The sequence below is a fragment of the Oncorhynchus mykiss genome, chromosome 1 (assembly GCF_013265735.2).
Source record: "Oncorhynchus mykiss isolate Arlee chromosome 1, USDA_OmykA_1.1, whole genome shotgun sequence".
Classification (NCBI taxonomy): domain Eukaryota; kingdom Metazoa; phylum Chordata; class Actinopteri; order Salmoniformes; family Salmonidae; genus Oncorhynchus; species Oncorhynchus mykiss.
Genome location: NC_048565.1, coordinates 16,113,443 through 16,136,293, shown reverse-complemented (window position 1 = coordinate 16,136,293; position 22,851 = coordinate 16,113,443). Strand labels below are relative to the sequence as shown.

The 22,851-nt window shown below is 45.3% G+C and overlaps 1 protein-coding gene across 1 annotated transcript; it reads left to right on the top strand.

Annotated features, from left to right (window-relative positions):
- LOC110531327 (phospholipid phosphatase-related protein type 3) lies at positions 1 to 21,502 on the top strand. Its single transcript, XM_036952630.1, has 8 exons — positions 1 to 455; positions 9,813 to 9,916; positions 10,563 to 10,748; positions 11,540 to 11,669; positions 14,288 to 14,483; positions 15,959 to 16,016; positions 16,870 to 17,043; positions 18,903 to 21,502. The coding sequence occupies exons 2-8, from the start codon at positions 9,833 to 9,835 to the stop codon at positions 20,289 to 20,291; spliced, it is 2,217 nt and encodes a 738-aa protein (XP_036808525.1). The 5' UTR covers positions 1 to 455; positions 9,813 to 9,832; the 3' UTR covers positions 20,292 to 21,502.
- The last annotated feature ends 1,349 nt before the right edge of the window (positions 21,503 to 22,851 follow it).

Below are 22,851 nucleotides of genomic sequence, written 5' to 3'. Positions count from 1 at the left end.
CACTAAACAAAAGGCTACACACACCCCTCCCCTGCACGTTTCTGCTTTCATGTATTTGTGCAGTAGACGCATCATTGCTCGCCCCGAGTTCCTTATGATGAAATACCACTGTTGTCAATAGACAGGTTATCAATTCTTAATGTTATCTGTCATCTATCTAGTCAAGGCGAGACGCAAGACCACAATATCCGAGGCAACCCTTTGAACCGGCGTTTCTCGCTAAATCGTCAGGTTTGCCCAAGTCAAAAGCCCCCCGAGGTCGGGGAAATCGTGCGTTTTCACTCCACACCAAAGCTGCACCAGCGCTACTAAACAATTTCTTCGGGATCGCTCGGTGAGAAACGTGAGCAGAAAGAAGAATGTGAAATGGACTGAGTTGCTGTGAGAAACATTGAAGGTCGGGGGAAAGAGAAGATATTGGATTTTATTAGGAATTTCCCATTTATCAAATTAAGGTGAGACAACTCTGTGTACTATTTATTCCATGAAACGTGCATTGTCAGTGTTTTTTATAGACGCGATGCAGTCGATTTGACAGTAAATGACTGAGGGAGCTACTGTGCGCAATTCGAGTACAGTAATAGTTTTATTATATGAACAGTTTTACAATCACACCTATTCCTCGTGCTACCTGTCATCAATCGACTTTTGCTGATTTTCTATTTGTTATTTGCATGTATATATTAGGCTAATAGATATAGCCTAGGTGAGTTTTTGACTTTATTATTCTCCTACACGGATGTTACGCTTTACATTTCTTCATGGATTTAAAAAAAACGTAATATTGTGATATGCATAGCCTAAGCTTTAATTGTTGCTCTCTCTGAGTGTATGTGAATCAATCATCATCCATGATCATGCTATTTTCAACCATGTGTTGTTATAGTCCTAACTAGTGATTCATATATAATGCGATTCCCGTATTGATTTGAGGTATCCTAGGCTATTGCCTATATTCATATACCAGGCAGCACGTTTTGTCGTTGTGCCATAAACCGCCCGTTATGTTTTGGATGGCTGACAATTTGCACACATTAAAATATAAAAAATCAATGCCGCAGTTTTATCTCTGAATTTTCTCAATTGATAGCTTGCACCACCCGTTCTATAACACGCATAGGATCTCATTTCTGCACACATACATTTGGAACCATTTTTATTGTTGCACCAACTATATGTTAATGTCTTCCTGTGTTTTCCTGTCTCTCTGTCTGTCTGTCTGTCTCTGCCTACTGATCTACGAAGTTAATAATCAGTTAGGCAGTATTACTGTAGTACTTAATTAGTGTATTTTGGACCATTGAGCTGGCTTAATCCTCTTTATCAGTCTAATCCTGCCTCTTATTAAACCAAGTGTCAAATTGCAGAGTAACAGTGTACCTCAACACACTGGTATGTTGTAGGTGCACTCTTAGAAAAAAGGGTTCCAAACAGGTCCCCATAGGATAACACAGGTAGAACCATTTCTTGGTTCCAGGTAGAACCCTTGTGGGTTCCATGTAGAACCATCTATGGAAAGATTCTACATGGAACCCGAAAGGGTGCTATCTGGAACCAAAAAGGGTTATTCTAAGGGTTCTCCTTTGGGGACAGCCAAAGAACCCTTTCAGGTTCTAGATGGCACCTTTTTTTCTAAGAGTGTGGTGGAACATCACAGGGGCCAAGCTCCTACCCCACAAGCATTTCTCTACACCCGCAATAACATCTGCTAAACACGTGTATGTGACAAATAAAATTTGATTTGCTTCCAGTTCGAGCTATAAGACTGCTAAATAGTTTGTTAAATAGTTAACCAATAGCTACCCGGAATATCTGCATTGACCCTTTTTGGACTAATCTCTTTTGACCCATCACATATGCAGCTGTTATCTATCCCGTTGCCTAGTCACTTTATCCCTACCTATATGTACATATCTACCTCAATGACCTTGTGCCCCTGCACATCGACTCGGTACTGGTACTCTGTGTATATAGCCAGGTTATTGTTACTCATCGAGAATTTATTCCTTGTGTTATTCGTTTTTTAATTATTTTCCTTGTGTTATTATTAGTATATCTATTTTCACTTTTTTTTTAAACAATTTTTTATTTATTTTCTCTCTGCATTGTTGGGAAAAGCCCGTAAATAAGCATTTCACTGTTGGTCTACACCTGTTGTTACGAAGCATGTGTCAAATAAAAGTTGATTTGAACTGTCCCCAAAACATATGTTTAACAATACTTTAAAATCAAACCTAATTTACATTCTTTCCTTTCTGCCTAATAAGGTGTTGGAAACCCTGATTTCAGCCTCCAAAAGGCGTGCCCACCATTGTGTAGAAAGTGTTGTTTTTCTCTTGAGCAAGGCCAGCATTGCCCACAGCACTCCACACAAACAGTGTGGAGGACGTGTGAAAATGACTCGCTTTCTGTCCTAGACTGAGGGACCATCTTCACTCCCACTTGAGTGCAACAATAGACCCAGTGAGGATGGCCATTTTCTAATCCACCCTGTTTAATTAAAAATACTCCCCATTCAAACCCTCTCGCTGGCTGTCAAGCTGGTTCTCTGACCACAGACATAGACAGACCTCAGCTTGTTTAAGACACTCCCTCCCTTTCCATTCTCCCCTACCCTTTCAACACACTCAACCATTTTTATTGCTGCACTAACTACACTATATAAACAAAAGTACAGCTCCTTCGGAAAGGATTCAGACCCCTGGACTTTTTCCACATTTTGTTACGTTACAACCTTATTCTAAACTGGATTTAAATTCTTGCTAATTTGTTGAAAATAAAAACTTTGATAATAAATTTACATAATTCTTCAGACCCTTTACTCAGTACTTTGTTGAAGCACCTCTGGCAGCAATTACAGCATTGAGTCTTCTTGGGTATGACGCTACAAGCTTGGCACACCTGTGTTTGAGGAGTTTCTCCCATTCTTCTCTGCAGATTCTCTCAAGCTCTGTCAGGTTGGATGGGGAGCGTTGCTGCACAGCTATTTTCAGGTCTCTCCAGAGATGTTCGATCAGGTTCAAGTCCGGGCTCTGACTGGGCCACTCAAGGACATTCAGAGACTTGTCCCAAAGCCACTCCTGTGTTGTCTTGGTTGTGTGCTTAGGGTCGTTGTCCTGTTGGAAGGTGAACCTTCGCCGCAGTCTGAGTGTTCTGGAGCAGGTTTTCATCAAGGATCACTCTGTAATTTTCTCTGTTCATCTTTGCCTCGATCCTGACTTGTCTCCCAGTCCCTGCCCCTGCAAAACATCCCCACAGCATGATGCTGCCACCACCATGTTTCACTGTAGGGATGGTGCCAGGTTTCATCCAGACGTGACGCTTGGCATTTAGGACAAACAGTTCCATCTTGGTTTCATCAGACCAGAGAATCTTGTTTCTCATGGTCTGAGAGTCTTTAGGTGTCTTTTGGCAAACTCCAAGCAGTTTGTGATGTGCCTTTTACCAAGTAGTGGCTTCCGTCTGGCCACTCTACCATAAACACCTGATTGGTGGAGTGCTGCAGAGATTGTTGACATTCTGAAAGGTTCTCCCATTTCCACAGAGAAACTCTAAAGCTCTCGGGTTCTTGGTCACCTCCCTGACCAAGGCCCTTCTTTCCCCTGATTGGTCAGTTTGGCCAGCTCTAGGAAGAGTCTTGGTGGTTCCAAACTTCTTCCATTTAAAAATGATGGAGGCCACTGTGTTCTTGGGGACCTTCAATGCTGCAGAATATTTTTGGTACCCTTCCCTAAATCTGTGCCTCGACACAATCCTGTCTTGGAGCTCTACGGACAATTCCTTCAACTTCCTTGCTTGGTTTTTACACTGACATGCACTGCCAACTGTGGGACCTTATATAGACAGGTGTGTGCCTTTCCAAATCATGTCCAATCAATTTAATTTACCACAGGTGGACTCCAATCAAGTTGTAGAAACATCTCAAGGTATTTATGTTTTGTATTTTTAATGCATTGGCAAAGATTTCTAAACTTATTTTTGCTTTGTCGTCATGGGGTATTGTGTGTAGATGGCTGAGGATTTAAAAAAACGGAATCCATGTTTGAATAAGGCTGTAACGTAACAAAATGTGGAAAAAGTCAAAGGGTCTGAATATTTTCCAAGGGCACTGTATATGGACACCCCTTCAAATGAGTGGATTCAGCTATTTCAGCCACACCCATTGCCCTGTATAAAAAATTGAGCACACAGCCATGCAATCTCCATAAACAAACACTGGCAGTAGATTGGCTTTACTGAAGAGCTTAGTGACTTAACGTGGCACCATCATAGGATGCCACCTTTCCAACAAGTCAGTTAGTCAAATTTCTGCTCTGCCAGAGCTGCCCCTGTCAACTGTAAGTGCTGTTATTGTGACATGGAAACGTCTAGGAGCAACAACAGCTCAGCCGCGAAGTTGTAAGCCACACAAGCTCACTGAACGGGACCACTGAGTGCTGAAGTGCGTAGTGCGTAAAAATCATCTGTTCTCGGTTGCAACCCTAACTACCGAGTTCCAAACTGCCTCTGGAAGCAACATCAGTACAATAACTATTAGTCGGGAGCTTCATGAAATGGGTTTCCATGACCGAGCAGCCGCACACAAGCCTAAAATCACCATGTACACTGCCAAGCGTTGGCTGGAGATGTGTTTTCTGGAGTGATGAATCGCGATTCACAATCTGGCAGTCCGACGGACAAATCTGGGCTTGGCGGATGCCAGGAGAACACTACCTGCCCCAATGCGCAGTGCCAACTTTAAAGTTTGGTGGAGGACGAATAATGGTCTGGGGCGGTTTTTCATGGTTCGAGTTAGGCCCGTTAGTTCCAGTTAAAGGAAATCTTAACGCTACAGCACACAATGACATTCTAGATGATTCAAATCAAATCAAACTGTATTTGTCTCATGTGCAGAATACAACAGGTGTAGGTGTCACCTTACCGTGAAATGCTTACTTACAAGCCCTTAACCAACAGTGCAGTTCAAGAAAGAGTTAAGAAAATATTTACCAAATAAACTAAAGTAAAAAATTGTAAAATGTAACACAATAAAATATCAATAATGAGGCTATATACAGTACAGGGGGGTACCGGTACCGAGTCAATGTGCGGGGGTACAGGTTAGTCGAGGTACGAGGTAACTGACTATGCATAGATAATAAACAGTGAGTAGGAGCAGTGTAAAAAACAAATTGGTGGGTGGTAGAAGCTGTTAAGGAGCCTTTTGGTCCTAGACTTGGTGCTCCGGTACCGCTTGCCATGCGGTAGCAGAGAGAACAGTCTGTGACTTGGGTGACTGGAGTCTGACAATTTTTGGGTCTTTCCTCTGACACCGCCTAGTACATAGGTCCTGGATGGCAGAAAGCTTGGCCTCAGTGATGTACTGGGCTGTACGCACTACCCTCTGTAGTGCCTTACGGTCAGATGCCGAGCAGTTGCCATACCAGACAGTGATGCAACCTGTCAGGATGCTCTCTAAGGTGCAGCTGTATAACTTTTTGAGGATCTGGGGACTCATGCCATATCTTTTCAGTCTCCTGAGGGGGAAAAGTTGTTGTCGTGCCCTCTTCACGACTGCTTTGGTGTGTTTGGACCATGATAGTTCGTTGGTGATGTAGACCCCAAGGAACTCAAAACTCTCGACACTGATGAAGCCGATGAGTGAGGGCATTGGATGAATCCCGGAACAAATTCCAGTCTGTTCTAGCATAACAGTCCTGTAGCATAGCATCCAAATCATCTGACCACTTCCGTATTGAGATAAGTCACTGGTACTTCCTGCTTTTGATTGTAAGCAGGAATCAGGAGGATAGAATTATGGTCAGATGTACCAAATGGAGGGCTGGGGAGAGCTTTGTACGTATCTCTGTGTGTGGAGTAAAGATAAAGTCTCACGTTTTTTCCCCTCTGGTTGCACATGTGACATGCTGGTTGAAATGAGGAAAAACAGATTTATGTTTGCCTGCATTAAAGATGAGAACTCTCTTGGTAGAGTTGTTATTGACAAATAGACACACACCCCCGCCCCTCGTTTTACTAGGCATAGCTTCTCTGTCCTGCCGATGCATGGAAAATCCTTCCAGCTCCATGTTATCCATGTCGTCGTTTATCCACAACTCTGTGAAACATAAGATATTACAGTTTTTAATATCCCGTTGGTAGGATAATCTTAATCGTAGATCATCCATTTTATTTTCCAATGATTGCACTTTGGCCAATAGAACGGATGGCACTCGTCTACGAATTCTCAGAAAGCAGCCCGACCTCTGCCCCCTTTTTATTCACGCACATGACAGGGACTTGGGACTGGTCTCGAGAAAGCAGTATATCCTTTGCGTCGGACTCGTTAAAGAAAAAATCTTCTTCCAGTTCGAGGTGAGTAATTGCTGTCCTGATATCCATAAGTTATATTTGATCACAGGAGATGGTAGCAGCAACATTATGTACAAAATAAGTAGAAAAATAAGTTACAAACAACGTGAAAAAACGAACAAAAAAGCACAGTTGGTTAGGAGCCCGTAAAACGGCAGCCATCCACTCCAGCGCCATTCTGAACATTCTGAACAATTCTGTGCTTCCAACATTGTGGAAACAGTTGGCAACAGTTTAGGGAAGGCCCTTTCCTGTTTCAGCATGACAATGCCCCGTGCACAAAGCGAGTTCCATGCAGAAATGGTTTGTCGAGATCGGTGTGCAAGAACTTGACTGGCCTGCACAGAGCCCTGACCTCAACCCCATCGAACACCTTTGGGATGAATTGGAACGCCGACTGCGAGCCAGGCCTAATCACCCAGGCCTAGTTTCCAACCTCTCTAATGCTCTTGTGGCTGAATGTAAGAAAGTCCCTGCTGAAATGTTCCTACATCTATTGGAAAGCCTTCCCAGAAGAGTGGATGCTGTTATAGCTGCAAAGGTGGGAACAACTCCATATTAATGCCCATGATTTTGGAATGAAATGTTCGATGAGCAGGTGTCCACATACTTTTGGTCATGTATTTTTATGTCTGTCTGTCTGTCTGTCTGTCTGTCTGTCTCTACCTAATGATCTATGAAGTTAATAATCAATTAAGTAGTATTACTAGTGATGCATCGAAATTACATTTTTGGCCAATACCGATATCCAATATTTTCTTTGCCAAAATAAAATGATACCGATAACCGATATTTAACATTTTAGCACCCTTTTAAGCATGGATGCAGCGGTCTAAGGCACTGCATCTCAGTGCAAGAGGCGTCACTACAGTCCCTGGTGCAAATCCAGGCTGTATCACATCCGGCCGTGATTGGAGTCCCATAGGGCAGCGCACAATTGGCCCACAGTCTTTGGCTTGGTTTGGTTTGGTTTGGCTTGGATAGGCCGTCATTGTAAATAAGAATTTGTTCTTAACTGACTTGCCTAGTTAAATGAAGGTTACACACACACACACACACACACACACACACACACACACACACACACACACACACACACACACACACACACACACACACACACACACACACACACACACACACACACACACACACAAACACACACACACACACACACCACTGACCAGCAAAGGACTTGCATTTTTCTTACACAAGCAAAGGACTTGCATTTTTCTTACACAAGCAAACAACTTGTGTTTTTTGCACAAGCAAAGGACTTGCATTTTCCATGCACAAGCGAAGGAGCATCTACATATTTTCAAGGAAGCACTTTCTTTGGGACTACATAACATATTCATACACCATTCATAATTGATGTCTACACTGTACATAATGCTACATTCTGTCAATTGCAAGTTTGTATATCACTGCATACCCAATTCAATCCGTAGAATAGCGTTTGTAAATGTGCAGTGCTTATTTAAACAATAAAGCAGGAGGGGTATACCACGGGTATGACACAAAATAACTTTTTACTGTTCTAATTACGTTGGTACCCAGTTTATAATGGCCTTGGGTGTTTTTGGTATATGGCCAATATACCACAGCTAAAGGCTGTATCCAGGCACTCCGCGTTGCGTCGTGCTTAAGAACAGCCCTTAGCCACGGTATATTGGTCATATACCACTTCTTATACCACTGCTTTCAGCCAATCAGCATCCAGAGCTCGAACCACCCGGTTTATTTTAGTGTTATAAATTACTCATAAATGTATTATATAGCCCTTATTCAGTGGCTTTAAAAAAATACCATTGCCCAGGAGCTGTAATTCACCATAAAACCATCATATTTCCATATTCCATTTAGATAAATTGATGGGGTTATATTTAAAAATATTTCGTATTTGGTTTTCCAATTTTGATCCTTAAATATCAACGTCAGTCAGATCTTTTCAGGCCTCAAAGTGGTCTTATGTCAAGAAGACTCTATGTCCCACGCCATGTACTGGAGGCTCCCGAATGGCGTAGCAGTCTAAGGCACTGCATCTCAGTGCTAGAGGCATCACTAGAGACCCTGGTTTTATTCCAGGCTGTATCACAACCAGCCGTGAGTGAGTAGAGCGTCCGATAGAGCGTCAAACAATTGGCCCAGCGTCGTCGTTAGGGTTTGGCAGGGGTAGGCCGTCATTGTAAATAAGAATTTGTTCCTATCTGACTTGCCTAGTTAAATAAAGGCTAAGAAAAACAAAATAAGAAGATATGTCTCAATATTCCACAACATATGGTGGAATAACTACAACTACTTCCACAACTACATTACACTGCTGTTGAGGTTTGAAAACTTTGTGTTATCACTTTATTGAATCAATACACTCTCTATGGCCTTATGTTTTGTGAATATTCCCATACTGGATGAGAAAATGAGAAAATCACTATAATTATTTTGCTATTCATCAGTACCCACATCGAGATGGGTATTAACAACAGTGCGTTTCCAAACAGATGTAGCACCTGAAGTTATCTCCTGCTGGTTAGCATGAATAGCAGCTAGCAGAGAAGCTTAACAGTTTGAGCTACAGTACCAGTAGAGAGAGCTTGTTCCAGGCATGGCTTCTCACCTGTATGCTCGGGTGCCAGGGAGGCTGGCTGTGTGTGTGGTTGGGCCAAAGTCAGCACTAGTTACTTTGGCATTATCCTCTCCATAGGTATGGGTCAGTCCCATAATAGCCCTATCAAGGTATGTGTGGGCTATAATAATGAATCAACCACTTTCAATGTGTGTCCTCTCACTGGCAAATTTGGTTTATACAAGTAGGCTCCCGAATGGCACAGCGGTCTAAGGCACTGCATCTCATTGCAAGAGGCGTCACTACAGTCCCTGGTTTGAATCTGTGATTGGGAGTCCCATAGGTCGGCACACAATTGGCCCAGTGTCGTCCGGGTTTGGCCGGGGTAGGCCTTCATTGTAAATAAGAATTTGTTCTTAATTGACTTGCCTAGTTAAATAAAGGTTACATTTAATAATAATAATTACCTGTAAGCCATATGCTCAAGCAATGAATATAGATTATTGTTGGCTGCTGATTATCCTGTTGGTTTTGGGCTTTTAACCAGTGACTGATTTATATCTGGAACAAGGTGTGTGCACTCTCCAGCTGACCAGTAAGATTAATTGATCAATAAATACCAGACAGAAACAAAAACCAGCAATACTCCGGAACTTACTTGAGTTTGAGTTGTGCACCCCAGGAGTTTTGACATGTCATTCATTATCACGAACATTAACATGTTTTACCATTTATCATCAGGACCATCTGTTTTCCATTTTAATGGATTAAATAAATACATACATTAATAAATAAATACATGTCAAAAAATGTTCATATTAAAATAGAAAAGAGATGTCACTGAGCTCATTCAGTACTATTATTTTATTAGAACTTCAACTATGCGTTCTTTCAGGTTTGTCCACAGACGTCACAATGATGACTACAAGAGACCCAAAGCCCAAGAAGACACAACCCAAAGACAGCTTGACGTTGTTGCCTTGCTTCTATTTTGTAGAGGTGGGTAGATATATAAACATTATGATAATTGCATATTTTGAGGAACTGTGTTATTTAACATGTTACGGTGATAATCTTTGGTTGTATCTGAATGAATGAGTGTGTGAATGAATGAATGAACTCGCAAACACCAGATATTTGTCTTGTGCTTTGCCTTTCTCTTGGGTGGATGATTATGAATCAATATGCTGCAGCTGAAGTGAGAGAAAACACATCTGGATGACCTGTAGCTGAGGATGAGCTGCTTTCGTATCATTTCAGCTCACATCTTTTAAACAGTCTGAGCCTCATTCATAGACATTGAATTAGTAACTATCTATATGCAACCATTGTAGATGCGTCCCAGTAGTCTTAAAATACCTTGTTTTCTATCCTTCATTACCTCTGATCTGATAGGACTTCATAGGGAAGGTTGTGGCCACATAGAGACTATGTAAACAGATGAAAACGAATACGCATTCATGATGGTCCGTGTTTGTTTGTCAATTGTTCAACTCATCTCAACTACTTTCAGACAAGTTGCATACGCAAAGAGCGAGAGGCAGAAGTTCTGTATAGAATATTCACGGTTAGGGTTAATAGTAGCTAATAAAGTGACAAGTCTGACAACAACCTTTGACATACACTTCAACGTCCTGTTTCCCAGCTGCCCATTGTGGCTTCTTTTATGGTGTCGCTCTACTTCTTGGAGCTGACGGACCTGCTCCACCCGGCCCAGGTGGGTTTCCGTTGCCATGACCGCACGCTGAGCATGCCCTACGTGGACGGTGGAGACGAGCTCATCCCTCTACTCATGCTGCTCAGCCTGGCCTTCGCTGGGCCGGCCGCCTCGGTGAGGACACCCCTCTAAACACACTTGCACGAGTGCAGGCACACACACACACACGCACGCACGAGAAGCCCTATAAACATACCCACGTTTGGCCTATGTCAGTGTTTCCCTCAAGTACCCCCAACAGCACACATTTTTGTTGTAGCCCTGGACTAAAAAACCTGATTTAACTTGTCAAGGGTTTGATGATTAGTTGACAAGTACAATTTAGTGTGCTTGTCTGGGGCCACAACAACAATATGTACCATTGGGGTTGCTGGAGGACTGGAGGTAGGAAACAATGGCCTATGTGATACACTCTATGTATAATGAAGCCATTATACACTCAAACTGCATGTACTCATGCCATAAAAACTCAATAGTGTAGAATGTATGAAGGCATTGAAACCAGCGGTAGAAAGCCTAGTGGTTAAGAGCGTTGGGTCAGTAACCGAAAGGTTGCTGGTTCGAATCACTGAGCTGACTAGGTGCAAAATCTGTCAATGTGCCCTTTAGCAAGGCACTTAACCCTAATTACTCATGTAAGTTGCTCTAGAGTGTCTGCTAAATGTCTGAAATGTAAACCGTTCAAACTACACCATAATATAGCCGTGAATATGCATATAGGCCTACATTCAAATCAGACCACAGAACATGAGACAAACATTTCTCAAAACCACAAACCAAATATTGTTTTCTCAAATAGCCCATTCTCTCTAGGGTTGAGCATGATTGTCAAGTAGAAATGTGTCGACTAGTACGTGGTCATTAAATGTTTTTATATCTCTGACTGTGTGTTGTCATCTGGTCAGATAATGATAGGGGAGGGCCTGGTCTACTGCATGCAGTCACACCTTAAGATCCGCCCTGGGGTGGAGGGCAGCATCAACGCCGGCGGGTGCAACTTTAACTCCTTCCTACGGCGAACGGTGCGCTTCGTAGGTATGGTTCCACTCAGTGTCAAATGAATGTGGCCTGTTCCTGGATTTCTCCAGTGTGACAATGACTCACTCTTTCTTTATTTCCCCTTCTTGTTTTCTCGTCTTCACTGCTCTCCCTCTCCCCAACTCACTGCTTTCCCTCTCCCCATGTCACTGCTTTCCCTCTCCCCATGTCACTGCTTTCCCTCTCCCCATGTCACTGCTTTCCCTCTCTCCCCATGTCACTGCTTTCCCTTTCCCCAACTAACTGCTTTCCCTCTCCCCAACTCATTGCTTTCCCTCTCCCCAACTCACTGCTTTCCCTCTCCCCATGTCACTGCTTTCCCTCTCCCCATGTCACTGTTCTCCCTCCCCCACGTCACTGCTTTCACTATCTAACCCATGTCACTGCTCTACCTCTCCCCATGTCACTGCTCTCCCTCTCCCCATGTCACTGCTCTCCCTCTCCCCACGTCACTGCTCTCCCTTTCTCCCATGTCACTGCTATCCCTTTCTCCCATGTCACTGCTCTCCCTCTTCCCATGTCACTGTTCTCCCTCTCCCCATGTCACTGTTCTCCCTCTCCCCACGTCACTGCTCTCCCTCTCCCCATGTCACTGCTCTCCCTCTCCCCACGTCACTGCTCTCCCTCTCCCTTTCTCCCATGTCACTGCTCTCCTTCTCCCTTGCTCCCATGTCACTGCTCTCCCTCTCCCCACATCACTGCTCTCCCCCCACATCACTGCTCTCCCTCTCTCCCCACATCACTGCTCTCCCTCTCTCCCCACATCACTGCTCTCCCTCTCCCCCCACATCACTGCTCTCCCTCTCTCCCCACATCACTGCTCTCCCTCTCTCCCCACATCACTGCTCTCCCCCCACATCACTGCTCTCCCTCTCTCCCCACATCACTGCTCTCCCTCTCTCCCCACATCACTGCTCTCCCCCCACATCACTGCTTTCGCTCTCTCCCCATGTCACTGCTCTCCCTCTCTCCCCATGTCACTGCTCTCCCTCTCCCCATGTCACTGTTCTCCCTCTCCCCACGTCACTGCTCTCCCTCTCCCCATGTCACTGCTCTCCTGCTCCCCATGTCACTGCTCTCCCTCTCCCCATGTCACTGCTCTCCCTCTCCTCACGTCACTGCTCTCCCTTTCTCCCATGTCACTGCTATCCCTTTCTCCCATGTCACTGCTCTCCCTCTCCCCATGTCACTGTTCTCCCTCTCCCCACGTCACTGCTCTCCCTCTCCCCATGTCACTGCTCTCCCTCTCCCCATGTCACTGTTCTCCCTCTCCCCACGTCACTGCTCTCCCTCTCCCCATGTCACTGCTCTCCCTCTCCCCATGTCACTGCTCTCCCTCTCCCCACGTCACTGCTCTCCCTCTCCCTTTCTCCCATGTCACTGCTCTCCCTCTCCCTTTCTCCCATGTCTCTGCTCTCCCTCTCCCCACATCACTGCTCTCCCCCCACATCACTGCTCTCCCTCTCTCCCCACATCACTGCTCTCCCTCTCTCCCCACATCACTGCTCTCCCTCTCCCCCCACATCACTGCTCTCCCTATCTCCCCACGTCACTGCTCTCCCTCTCCCCATGTCACTGCTTTGCCTCTCCCCATGTCACTGTTCTCCCTCCCCCACGTCACTGCTTTCGCTCTCCCCATGTCACTGCTCTCCTGCTCCCCATGTCACTGCTCTCCCTCTCCCCATGTCACTGCTCTCACTCTCCCCACGTCACTGCTCTCCCTTTCTCCCATGTCACTGCTATCCCTTTCCCCCATGTCACTGCTCTCCCTCTCCCCATGTCACTGTTCTCCCTCTCCCCACGTCACTGCTCTCCCTCTCCCCATGTCACTGCTCTCCCTCTCCCCATGTCACTGCTCTCCCTCTCCCCACGTCACTGCTCTCCCTCTCCCTTTCTCCCATGTCACTGCTCTCCCTCTCCCTTTCTCCCATGTCACTGCTCTCCCTCTCCCCACATCACTGCTCTCCCCCCACATCACTGCTCTCCCTCTCTCCCCACATCACTGCTCTCCCTCTCTCCCCACATCACTGCTCTCCCTCTCCCCCCACATCACTGCTCTCCCTCTCTCCCCACATCACTGCTTTCCCTCTCTCCCACATCACTGCTCTCCCCCCACATCACTGCTCTCCCTCTCTCCCCACATCACTGCTCTCCCCCCACATCACTGCTCTCCCTCTCTCCCCACATCACTGCTCTCCCTCTCTCCCCACATCACTGCTCTCCCCCCATGTCACTGCTCTCCCTCTCTCCTCACATCACTGCTCTCCCTCTCTCCCCACATCACTGCTCTCCCCCCACATCACTGCTCTCCCTCTCTCCCCACATCACTGCTCTCCCTCTCTCCCCACATCACTGCTCTCCCTCTCTCCCCACATCACTGCTCTCCCCCCACATCACTGCTCTCCCTCTCTCCCCACATCACTGCTCTCCCTCTCCCCCCACGTCACTGCTCTCCCTCTCTCCCCACATCACTGCTCTCCCTCTCTCCCCACATCACTGCTCTCCCTCTCCCCCACGTCACTGCTCTCCCTCTCTCCCTACATCACTGCTCTCTCACTCACCCTCCTCTCCTTTTCACTCCCTTACTCTCTCTCCCCTTCTCCCTGTCTCTCTAGGCGTCCATGTGTTTGGGCTGTGTGCCACAGCTCTAGTAACTGATGTGATCCAGTTGGCCACAGGCTATCACTCCCCCTTCTTTCTGACCGTGTGTAAGCCCAACTACACTCAGCCAGGTGTGGCATGTGACAAAAACCCCTACATCACCAAGGACATCTGCTCCAGCCACGACCAGCACGCCATCCTCTCTGCCAGGTAGCTGCATTACATAACATGACATACACTGTAAAGGGGCTGTATTGAATTTGACAGTAATTTACAGGCAGCTCATTGGAAAGTCAGTTGCTGTATTTCATAATGCAGTACACCTACTCTAATCCATACAGTATCAAAGCAAGTGGTGTGTAATAACACCCAGTACAATACTGTAGAATTGACTGTAGTATACTGTAACAAAGTAAATGCTACCGTAATCGTAATGAATGGATGGATGATTGGGGTTTGTATTTCACAGTATTTTGCTGTAATTACATGGGATTGGTGCAAGCAGGTCGGCTGCTATGTAACGTGTTTGCACATTACAGCATATCAATAAACATGTGGTGCTCCACTTAACAAATGCTTCTAACAGAGACTACATGGCAAAACCATTGGCAACCATTAAAGGTTTAATCTGTCCCCTTTCCCCACTTTGAAGGGACACAACTACCACACACCGGTTAACTTTGTACAGCACTCTCACTAACAGGTGCAACAAATATAGCCTCATACAAGACAAGCCTCAAAATATGTTAATGAGCCAGAAACAACAATACCATGCACCCACTAGTGGTCAAAACGTTTTTAGCGATCTAAAAATACAGTACAGCACAGATTGTGTGGGATGAAATTACAGTACCATTCAAAATACAGCAATTATTTCCCTGGCCACAATCACCTGAACCAGGAAGAATTAAGGTTCTGTTCCAATATTGCTAGAGTGGTTGCTAGAGTGGTTATGGGAAGATACTATAGCTCTTGTGTGTCCACATCTCATGAGGCAAACTAAACACAGCAAGGGAAAAAGAGAAGCTAAAAAAATGAAGGGTGAATATGAATTTAATGGGTTTTCAAGGACATTGTTTACTTAAGATCAACTACTTGTACATTCAGTTACACTTACAGAGCAAAACATGAACCTTAAAGGAATACTGATTCATTGGTTCAGTGGAGATGAGGACAGAAAATAATTTCAAAGTATTGGAATGCAGCCTTGGACAGACCATCTTATTTTCTCTGGTGGGGGATGTGTCCTAATACTCCTGAAAAAAACAAATTTTCATGTTTTCTTCCTCTCTGGACCACTGATCTAAACTGACTGGGTAGGTGAAAGCCAAAGTAGGTGAAAGCCAAAGTTGTACTTTCCTCCATGTTGCTTTCAAGTAGATTATCCATTCTTATTCAGTCTTAGGTAGGCTAAGGGATTATAAAGGTGGCATTAGTAAGGACACCATTTTGGCCAGTCATAGACAGATAAACAGGGAGGTATGTTTAGACAGATATAGCACACAACACCCCAACACTAACCTGCATTGTAGCAATGTGCAGGTGTGATCTTTATTCGTTACGCCACACTGGCGCTGTTCTCTCCCCTTTCAAGTTATGATCAAAGCTGTGTGACATACGGTGTCTGTCTTTCTGCTTTTCTAGCATTTCGTCTCAAGGCTAACACATTTTCTGTTTCTTGACAGGAAAACCTTTCCCTCCCAGCATGCAACCCTGTCTGCATTTGCTGCTGTGTACATATCAGTAAGTACACCTCCTGGGACGAATACACAGTCAGGAAGCTAGTAATCAGTGGCATCGGTAAAACTTTATTTGGATAGTCCATCTGTAAATGCTCTACAGACTATCAGTAACATTTCCTCTAACATTTTCAGTTCAGAGCAGGGTTATTGCCTAGACTGTATTGCTTGGGCCAGGTGAAATTTGCTGAGGCAGTGTTTCCCTATTGGCCAGCATGACTCAACTGGAGAGAAAAAAAAGTCTGTCGCTTTAAGTCAACTGAAAACCCAAACTGCGACAGAACATGATAATCTAGTTTATTGATTAAATGTGCAGAGAACGCTGTTGAAGTATTGATAAGCAAACGTCCCCCCAGATATTGTCTTTGGCTCTTTTTAATGCTTTATTCAGTGGCAGGTCAAGTACAATAGAATTTGATAAGCCACAAATTAGGACATTGGGCTAAAATTGCTTGTGAATATAAATGGTATCGTAGCCAAAGTAGTCACACCAGATTCTCAATGCACAAATCCTTGGGGCAAATCTGTCCCCACTGTTTATTTTAAGGAAGAGCTTAGCGTACTGTGCCAAACACACTGGGTTTTCCCACATATATATTTGGTAACTCTTAAATAGAAAGGTTTGCTTATAAACCGCTTAAAATATTATCACAGAGCTTAAATTATGTGGATTGAATAAAGTGAAAACGTGTAGAAGCCTGTTCAGGTTATTAATAGTTAACAAGGCATGTCATAATGCAGTTTATAAGCAGAAACCAAATGTAACTGTACATCATCTTCATAGATGAATGAAATGTATTGAGTTTTTCTTTTGTAATATCTCACCATTTATTTTCTCCATTTCTCTCTTCTTGCAGATGTACTTCAACTCAACCATCTCAGACAGCACCAAGCTGCTAAAGCCAGTGTTGGTGTTTGCGTTTGCCATCGCTGCAGCACTAACCGGACTGACCCAGATCACCCAGCACCGCAGCCACCCCATCGACGTCTATGTGGGCTTCCTCATAGGGGCCGGCATCGCTGCCTACCTGGTATGACCTGACTTCCATTGAAATCTATCTTGACTTCTATAATATATATAACATTTATATGTTTGATCGTGATGATGCAAATGACTATTTATTTCTGTAAATGTTTTTTTTTTTATCTGCAGGGCAGGATTGACAGGTGATTAAAACATTTAGGAATAAGGAATTTAAGGATTCTACCTAAGCTGATATACAAAGGGCTATTCATGTGCGCATATATTTCTGAAAGGTAGATGTGAGGGAAGTCTACCTACTACTTCTATAGTAGCCGTTCTGTGATTTAATTCGAGGCGTGCTTCTACACCTGCATTGCTTGCTGTTTGGGGTTTTAGGCTGGGTTTCTGTACAGCACTTTGAGATATCAGCTGATGTACGAAGGGCTATATAAATAAATTTGATTTGATTTTGATTTGAGCACAGGAGAGGACAGTGTTATTTGCCAGACACTGGTGTAGGATTTTAGCCAATCAAACTGTACTGCATACCATCTCTCCCTCCCCCACTTAAATGGCATACCTGCCGTTTAACGCTAGGCTCTTTGATATCTCTAGATTACTGCTCTCATTAAAGTTTCTGAATACTCCCGCTCTCATTTAAGTTTCTGACTCCTCCCACTCTCATTCAAGTTTCTGACTCCTCCTGCTCTCATTAAAGTTTCTAACTCCTCCCACTCTCATTAAAGTTTCTGACTCCTCCCACTCTCATTCAAGTTTCTGACTCTTCCTGCTCTCATTAAAGTTTCTAACTCCTCCCACTCTCATTAAAGTTTCTGACTCCTCCCACTCTCATTCAAGTTTCTGACTCCTCCTGCTCTCATTAAAGTTTCTGACTCCTCCCGCCCTCATTTGCTTTCTGCTATCATTAGACTGTCCTCAGGACGGGATGGAGTTCACTTTCATACCCATCATATCTCTCTCTCTCTCTCTGCCTCTCTCTGCCTCTCTCTGCCTCTCTCTCTTTCTCTGCCTCTCTCTGCCTCTCTCTCTCTCTCTCTCTGCCTCTCTCTGCCTCTGTCTCTCTCTGCCTCTGCCTCTCTCTGCCTCTGCCTCTCTCTGCCTCTCTGCCTCTGCCTCTCTCTCTCTCTCTGCCTCTCTCTGCCTCTGTCTCTCTCTGCCTCTCTCTGCCTCTCTCTGCCTCTGCCTCTCTCTGTCTCTCTCTCTCTCTCTGCCTCTCTCTGCCTCTCTCTGCCTCTCTCTGCCTCTCTCTCTCTCTCTGCCTCTCTCTGCCTCTCTCTCTCTCTCTGCCTCTCTCTCTCTCTCTGCCTCTCTCTGCCTCTCTCTGCCTCTCTCTCTCTCTCTGCCTCTCTCTGCCTCTCTCTGCCTCTCTCTCTCTCTCTGCCTCTCTCTGCCTCTCTCTGCCTCTCTCTCTCTCTGCCTCTCTCTGCCTCTCTCTGCCTCTCTCTCTCTCTCTGCCTCTCTCTGCCTCTCTCTCTCTCTGCCTCTCTCTCCCTCTCTCTGCCTCTGTCTCTCCATTTTAGATACGGTCTTTCCATCCTTCACCTGAATGGTGATTATTTGAACAGATTCTGGAGGTGTTGTTCCATGACGTTCTGTCTTTCTATGGGAGGGTCTACTCTACATACCCATTTGTCTTATCATGCTCTTTCACTCTTATGTCCTTCTTTCTCATAGCTCTTTTCTGTCTTGTATCTCTTTCCCTCTCTCATTTCCTCTTTGTCCCTGTGTTCTCTCACTCTTATCAGAGATATAGAGAGCGGGGGTTAGAGCTAGCTCATCAGTTCTGTTGAAGTATACCCAGGCAGACGAATGAGAGTGAATGATATTGCCTTTCCACGGGACTATTATACTGAGTACCCAGAGAGGAGTTTCAGACGACCAAGACCTTCTCTTCTTCTCTTCCAGGCTTTCCACGCCGTTGGCAACTTCAGGTCCTCCGACGACATCATCATCAAGCCAGCTCCGCCCCCCCAGAAGGAGGACGCCCTACGAGCTCTGACCCAGCGGGGCCACGATTCAGTCTACAACAAAGGTGTAGCTTCAGCGTCGGAGAGCGCTGACGAGATCGCTGCGCCCCCCTCCCTGGACCGGCTGGAAGGCATGGGGCGTCCGCTGCAGCGCGAGAAAGCCTCCATGGGCAGCCTGAAGAGGGCCAGCGTGGACGTGGAGCTCCTGGCACCCCGCAGCCCCATGGGTCAGCAGACCATGGTGACCTTCAGCAACACGCTGCCCAGAGCTAGCATGAATGCGAACGGGGGCATGGGCACTAATGGGGCCCCCGACGATTCCATGATGCAGCCCACCCAGCCTGTAAAGAGGAGGCTCAAGGCTGTGCAGGTGCCCATGGACCCCATGCGCTCACAGCAGCTGGTGACAGAGTGGAAGCAGAAGTCCATGGAGATGCGGGGTCTGAGTCTCAGAGATGAGGCAGAGCGGGAGGCCAGTGAGGAGGGCTCCGAAGGGGAAGAGGAAGTGTCTGAGGACGGGGGGCCACAGGCCTCGTTATACCCATCTATGGTGCAGTCCAACAGTGGAGCTTCCACCGGCCAAATCCCCATAAGTGTGGGACCTCCGGGGGGTGTGAGGGTGGTGGCAACCCCCAGACCCCCCCACATCCCAGAGACAGGTCCGCCGCCGGTGTCGCCCAAGAGCGCATTGACCCGCGCCAAGTGGCTGTCCATCACGGAGAAGAGCAGTGGCAGCGGGTCTCTTCGGGGGGCTCCTAACCAGCCACGCATCATGCAGGTGATCGCAATGTCCAAACAGCAGGGCCTCCTCCAGTCCTCCTCCTCGGGGGACACACCCAAGTCCTCCGAGACCACCTCCACCTCCTCCTGCACCTCCTCTACGGCCAGCGCCGACTCGCCCCACTACCGCCCGCCCTTGGAGGCCCAGCGCAATTCGGCCATTATCACGGTAGACGCCCACGCCCCCCACCACCCTGTGGTGCACACTGCCCCCCAGCCCTCCTCTGGCAATGGGAATCCCTGGAAGTGGAGAGACGCATCCGATGGTAGCGACCCTCGCGACGCCTACGAGCTAAACAACCTGAACCGCAGCGCTGCTCGAGGCAGCTTCCGGCCGCACCAGACCATCTCGCCCTGCTCCTCCACTGGTGACGGCGACCAGGAAGTGCTCCACTCTCCGCCTCTTCCTCACACCGAGGTCCTCCATGACGGGCGAAGCCGAGAGTCCACTTTACAACGCAAGACCACCCTAGTTCAATTTCAAAACAAGACTGGACAGGAGAACTACTATAAAAAACTACAGGGTGCCCGGAGGAATAAGGAGTAGTTACTAACTAACTCTCTTACTAACTAAATAACTAGTTAGTCTTACTAACTAACTAACTAACTAATTAGCCTTACAGTCAAACCACAAAACCTTGACTGACAAGCTGGGGTCTGCTGCTATGCAGCTCTCAGACTTTGTGTGATGTTATCAAATGAGTTCCGCAATACGGTGGTAGCCTACATGTGTATGATGTATGCTAGCTGGAGGAATACATCTTGAGTGGATGTGGAACTGGTGAGTGTCATAGCAGGTCTGTGCAAAAAGGGATGCTGAGGTATTTCATTTCAGGAGCACAAAGAAGCTTTTCAAAGATTAAAATGGGAAGAACACCACCACGCAACACAAACCAAAAAACACGTTTGAAGGAGAACGTATTAACTGAGCTGAACCAGGAAGTTTTGAAACATTTACAACATCTTCATTGACTCCATCTTCCTTTCAATGATTCCTGTTACTCAATGGGCTGATTGTCTAGTGTTGGTATGGCATTGACTCTATGTTGTGGACTTTTTGTTGTTAATACTTAATTGCTAATGTGTAGATTCTGAGCATGTATGTCTGTGTGTTTGGGAAAGTGGGTCAGGTGTTTGTGTGTATGGGTGTGTGTTTGTGTTGAAGAAGCACAGTATGTTTAAATATATATATATTCTGCTGTATTCAGCAGAATGTATAGGGGCCAATGATGGTGCCACATCTCAACAAAGTTCAGACCTTGATCTTAACTCTAAAGCTGAAGAACAACAACAATTTTAACCTGAACTTCTTCTGTTGTAGAATACTGACAGGACTGAATGAAAGTAAGTTGTGTAAAGGAGTGCTTTTCAATTTCAACTTCTCCATATGGATCTTACTTTTGAGAGTGCTACTAGAGTGCCTCATAAACTGACTTAAAGCATAAACCGTGTGTATTTTTTACTGGACATGTTATACGAGAACAAAACTACAATAAGGAAAGTCCCATCAGGGGAACAGTCATTTTATCAAAGCAATAGCGGCAGTACGAGGCAGAATGTGTAAAATAGGATGGGTAATGTTGACGGTTTCCTTTTTGCTGATCGTTGAAAGCTTCGAAGTGAACATGCACACAAATCAATACACTCCTGTGGATGGACTACTGCACGTTATGTACATGATTGTCAGGTTGGAAGTACTACTTTGTCAGTAAACCAAAAAAATACATTAAAAGTTGTCATTAGTAACTGAACTGTGAAGCACTAGTGTGGCAAATGTTGTATATCTGAGGCATGTTTGGTTCTTAATGTCCACCAAAGCCCTCCAACTGACAATCACAAGTTGGATCATCAATTCCTCACAAAAACTTCAGTACAGTATGTGCTGTATTTGGGCTTCATTCAACGTGTTCTAGTGCTGCACACTGAAATACCAACAATGCGCCAGCGAGAATCCTTAGTTGCTACATACATTTTTTGACTTATCATTTATGATATTTACCCATTGATTCTTGAAGAATATAACTTGTAAATGTCTCATGGACTTAGTTCAACTGTCATACCCCATCAGAACCCAGAATTTAAGCTTGTTTTCGCCAATGTTTGTATACAACATAAATGTAAACAAACACTGTATATCAAAACATTTGATATCATGAATTGTCAGTCATTGCATCCATATCTCTGTCTATGAATGTAAGAGTGGGTACATTTCGCCAACCCCCTCCCTTAGCTTTTTAGAGAACAGGAGTGGGGAGAATGCTTTGTTATTGTTTAAATGAAAGATTCTAGCTTTAAAGGGAATTTCCCCACTGTTAACGGAGATCATATTCATGGTAAATGCTGAGAGTGTTGACTGTGTGGGGGTATAAAGCTCATCAAATAGCATCTATTTTTCTCATTCTAAAACTCTCAGCTACCATGATACACATCAGTGCTCATTATCCTAGTCACTTCTATAGGCTAGAATAACTACATGAAAGAACAAATAGACCAGTATTTTGTCTAGAATGTAGACACCTTGTTTTGTCTGGGAACAGCACCATGTGCGTTCCCCCATTTGTTTTATTACAGTCCTTTATCCTAAACACACGTACATGTGCAGCAGACTAGACAACAGCTGCACAGCAACTGCACCTTGGAAAGATGGTTATTTGCTGGGTTATTATGTGAGTTGTGGTTGGCTAGCTGGGCTATTATAGTGGGCGGGAGAGAGAGAGCGAGAGGCCCCAGGCACATAACAGATTGCTGTGGATGGTCACTGGGAGTCTAAATGAGCACCACAACACCTAAGGGAATACACTGACTATGATTTATTACTGAGGATTATGCTAAACAGGCACACAGGCATGTACGCTCACGCACACACACATGCAGGCACACTCGCACGTCACACACATACTCATGCATTCAAATGAATGTATCCACTCACAAAGGAACACATACACTGAATATACAAAACATTAAGAACACTTGCTCTTTCCATGACATAGACTGACCAGGTGAATCCAGGTGAAAGCTATGATCCCTTATTGATGTCACTTGTTAAATCCACTTCAATCAGTGTAGATGAAGTGAAGGAGACAGGTTAAAGAAGGATGTTTAAGCCT

What these genes read in the sequence shown, in the direction of transcription:
- LOC110531327 (XM_036952630.1), top strand. Translation starts at nt 9,833, where the DNA reads ATGATGACTACAAGAGACCCAAAGCCCAAGAAGACACAACCCAAAGAC. An exon ending in GCGAACGGTGCGCTTCGTAG is followed by an intron (nt 11,670 to 14,287) that starts GTATGGTTCCAC and finishes CTGTCTCTCTAG; the next exon opens with GCGTCCATGTGTTTGGGCTG. An exon ending in CCGGCATCGCTGCCTACCTG is followed by an intron (nt 17,044 to 18,902) that starts GTATGACCTGAC and finishes CTTCTCTTCCAG; the next exon opens with GCTTTCCACGCCGTTGGCAA.